Genomic DNA, 4245 nt, shown 5'->3' with positions numbered 1-4245 from the left:
TTAGAAAACTTAAGTTTAGATTTATAATCACTATTCCTGCTTTTTACTTACATGTGCCTTGCTTTAGAAAACTATCTTGTTGAATCCAATAGTCTGAAAGCAAAATTAGTTTTTCCTGATTTATGTAAACAGCAGCCTATGAGAACACATGGAATGTTTCACAAAAATCTTCTTTTATCAGCCCATTAACCTATTTACAAGGGTAAAGTGAGTATTTTTTAAGGGATAAACTTTGCCCGCCCTTACACTTATTTAAATGATGTTGCTAAGAGGTATTAACTGAGAATAAGATTAAAATATGTATATAACAAAACCTTAAAATCTTAAGTGAAAGCCATTTAACTAATATTTAAAACCTCTGCAATTATTAGTTTATTAGTATCATCCAGGACTCAGATGTTCAGTATTCCTCCTGAAATTACATAAAACAAATGCAAATGGAAAGAATCCAAGTCAAAATTATATAACAAAACAGCACTCCATCACAAAAGCGTGTAAAATTACAAGAACGCTATTTTAAAACACTGGCACTTTAAGAGAACGATAATCTCAAAAACCACAAAATTGCCAAATTGTTCCCTAAACTGTTAAGCAGATAAACATATGACCCTGATGAATGAGCTTGAGTTTTGTAGAGAAAAATCAAATTCAAATAAATCAGGTAATTCACACTGAAATACAAAGCTTGTCTTCCTCCCTCATGTCTACTTCATTTATAAAGGGGCAAACCATAATATAGGAAAATATACCCGATTTAAAATGTGGTATACAATTTTAAAAGTTGGCCCATTAAAAATACCTTTAATGGAGGATCTCAAGTTTCCTAAACAATCCACATTTAGATAAATAGGAGAAGACATTTACAGCCAGCACTTTTTCTCCAGAGCCTTTGTTGGGACTAATTATCAACAACAACAAAAAAACGTAATATGGCAGTCTTGTATTTTAAGCTCACGCTTTTGGGGATACATTCTCAGTCTTAAACGTGGGAACTGCAAATATAACTGCCATTACATGGTAATGGGAGTTAAAGGATGTAGAGTCCTCATGTAAAGATCAGAACATACTTTTCTATTAGTCCTTCAAGGACAGACTTTCAAAATGTTTGATTCTAATAATCCCGTGCTGTGAGTAGATTGGTTACTCTTCACTTTGTAAATGAACCTGGGCTATGTGAAATCTGATATCAACCGATCAAGATTTGAGTTTCAGTTATGGATGAAAACTGTCTCAGTTAAACTTTATTACCCTCATCATGAGTATGCAGGGTGTGTACACAAAAGCTTTTTATCAGCTAACTATACGAAAGATAAACACTGTAATAATTCGTGTGATCCAAAATGGGCAAAAGCAAGACTAGCTTCCCCTTAGGAAGAAAATTTTCAGACCTATGAAAAGGACAACAATACTAATAAAAAAAATTGTATTTACTTAGAAGCATTCAGAATGTCAACAAAACAGCTGCAACTTTTCTTTTTTTTGCAATTACAGAGTGGTATTCAGTTAACAGAACAACAATTATTTCGTATAAGCTGCATCAGAGACAACTGAAGATGAAAAAACTACCATCCCCATATATAACTAATTTGTGCTGTGCACCAACAAGAACCTGCTTTAAATTTCCATGCCAATTTACAACCCCCATACTGTACCAGGCAAGGTTAGTGGCTATTGAAAATACCACCAGGACAGGGCTATCTAAAGACACATTCGGTAGTGTGTTAACTATACAAAAAAAGACACTGTACAGTTTAAAAACAAATCTTACACAGCCTTACATTTCAATTTTTTTCTTTAAAAGGAGTGAGTTGTGTACAGGGGGGTTAAATGCTTTATAGACAAGAAAAAAAAAAACTGCGCTAGAACCAACTTATTCATCATCATCATCTTCTTCTTCCTCTTCATCCTCTTCATCCTCCTCCTCCTCCTCATCCTCTTCATCTTCCTCATCTTCCTCCTCTTCCTTCTTTTTCTTGCTTTTTTCAGCCTTGACGACTCCCTTTTTTGCTGCATCAGGCTTCCCTTTAGCTCGGTATGCAGCAATATCCTTCCAAAATAAAGGCAGGAAGAAAGTGGTTGGAAAGACAAAACAGTTAAGGAGAGAAATAAAAGTAACATGGCAAAACTTTATGAAAAAACAAGGACTCAGATACACTAAAATAACACATTATCTGCGGACTTTCAGAAACACACGTAAAAATATTATAATTGTAAATAATCCGTAACTCATGGAATGACACGGTTTGACATTAGCATTGTTATGCCTCACTGAAGTACAACCATGGACCACATCCTAAGTTCAGTTTATTAAAACTAGAATGTAGAGACTGATTAAAGGGTAGACACTGCCACCTTCTGAATGCAAAAAACGCATTCTACAGGTTTATACTCTCAGACCCTAATCCATAGTAGAAAATCTTGTCTTAAAAAAAAGAAAAAGTTATTTGCCACTGAGCATGCAATTAGGTTAAGAAACATCTAGAAATAGATACATTTCTCCAAAATGACTAAATAAGCTAAACTCTAACTTTACTTTTAATATTTCAACTCAAAGTATAGAGGCTACAGCTTTTTCTTATTTTATCAATTTACTGTACAGATCAACAAACTCATAACTTTCTAAGTTTTTTTTTTTTTTTTTTTTTTTAATCTAAGGGAGGAAAAACATACATGTTTCAGGGTGTTTATGAACAATACAGGTTACGTTACTTGGTCCAGCCTATTTTTATGTTGTGTGCCTGATCATTTAAAATACTTAAATCATTTGACTCAAAGCGACTACCAAAATCTTCATGAATCTGGATACCGGAGAATAACAAAACCACCCGAGTCAAATAATGTTAAGTCAAACAACACCAACAATTTATTTGATCTTCTATGTTCTTTAAAACGCCAATGGCACGCTGAATAGCTGTTATGCTTAAAACTGCATTACACCTCAAACTCTTAGGAATCATAATAGGAGATTAAGATGCAGTACCAAGTATAGTCATTCATCTAACATCTGGCATACCCTTTCATCACTACACCAAGCCAATCCATACTTACCTTTTCGTACTTTTCCTTCAGTTTAGCAGCCTTCTTCTCATAAGGCTGCTTGTCATCTGCAGCAGTGTTATTCCACATCTCTCCCAGTTTCTTTGCAACATCACCAATGGATAGGCCAGGATGTTCTCCTTTGATTTTTGGACGATACTCAGAACAAAACAAGAAAAAGGCCGAACTAAAAAGAGAGATTTAATTTTAGAATTGTAGGTTTACTAACAACTGTGTTGTATTGCTGTATAAAAGCTGCTTCTAATTTCTACCACATATTTCACAGGATATAAATATTATGAAACGCTAAATATCCCTCATTAAACTTAATTTACACAATGATCTAACTTATGACACCACTAGCTGAACAGACACTATTTATTAGCGTTCCAAAAGAACATTCTGCAAATTACTCTCAGACTGATGGTATTTCTCAGGAAAGAAAAGAATCAAAATTAAAATTACACTTAGGAGATATATTGGGTGAAGGAGGCCAGAATCCAATTCCACTGCTCTAACTAAAACTGCCATCCAACAGGAATTTTATTTACAAAATTTAAACATACCAATGTGAGTTAGCGAAGAAACTGATTACGGACTCCACAAGGTGGCTTGCTAAATTTGTCTGATCCTACTGCAAAACACTCCTTGAAAACAAAAACAGGCAAGATACTTACGGAGGCCTCTTGGGTGCATTGGGATCCTTGAACTTCTTTTTTGTCTCCCCTTTAGGAGGGATGTAAGTTTTCATTTCTCTTTCATAACGGGCCTTGTCCGCCTTTGCCATGTCTTCAAACTTTCCTTTCTCTTTAGCAGACATGGTCTATAAAACAATAACTCGTAAACTTAACTCGACAACGAAGTTTTAACAAGTTGTACTCTTAAGTATTAAAATGAACAAAACCAGTGTCCTTTGCTGAATATTTAGCAGCCTGTTCCAACACCACCACTCGCATTATGCAAATTGCACCGAGGCTTTTTAAAAATCCCAATTTGGACTTCACCCTTTAGTACCTCCTTAGTATTTGTTTTAAGCCCTCTTACCTTCCACCTCTCTGAGCACTTCTTAGAAAACTCTGAGAAGTTGACAGAAGCATCTGGGTGCTTCTTCTTGTGCTCCTCCCGGCAAGTTTGCACAAAGAATGCATATGATGACATTTTGCCTCTCGGCTTCTTAGGATCTCCTTTGCCCATGCTTAATTATTTTTC

General features: G+C 35.0%; 1 protein-coding gene across 1 annotated transcript in view; it reads right to left on the bottom strand.

Annotated features, from left to right (window-relative positions):
• Window positions 1-343: 343 nt before the first annotated feature.
• HMGB1 (high mobility group box 1) overlaps window positions 344-4245 on the bottom strand; it is a 4793-nt gene continuing 891 nt past the window's right edge. Inside the window, exons 2-5 of the mRNA XM_029210327.1 lie at window positions 4081-4245; window positions 3714-3859; window positions 3049-3223; window positions 344-2047 (exon numbers count right to left, since the gene is read on the bottom strand). Coding sequence (XP_029066160.1) covers window positions 1871-2047; window positions 3049-3223; window positions 3714-3859; window positions 4081-4230 — 648 coding nt within the window. The 5' untranslated portion in view covers window positions 4231-4245 and the 3' untranslated portion in view covers window positions 344-1870. The remainder of the gene's footprint in view (window positions 2048-3048; window positions 3224-3713; window positions 3860-4080) is intronic.

Source organism: Monodon monoceros, unplaced genomic scaffold, assembly GCF_005190385.1.
Source record: "Monodon monoceros isolate NGI ecotype Baffin Bay Population unplaced genomic scaffold, NGI_Narwhal_1 Super_Scaffold_8, whole genome shotgun sequence".
NCBI classification, from domain to species: domain Eukaryota; kingdom Metazoa; phylum Chordata; class Mammalia; order Artiodactyla; family Monodontidae; genus Monodon; species Monodon monoceros.
The sequence above is the reverse complement of the archived record's forward strand: the minus strand, read 5'-3'. Positions and strand labels throughout refer to the sequence as shown.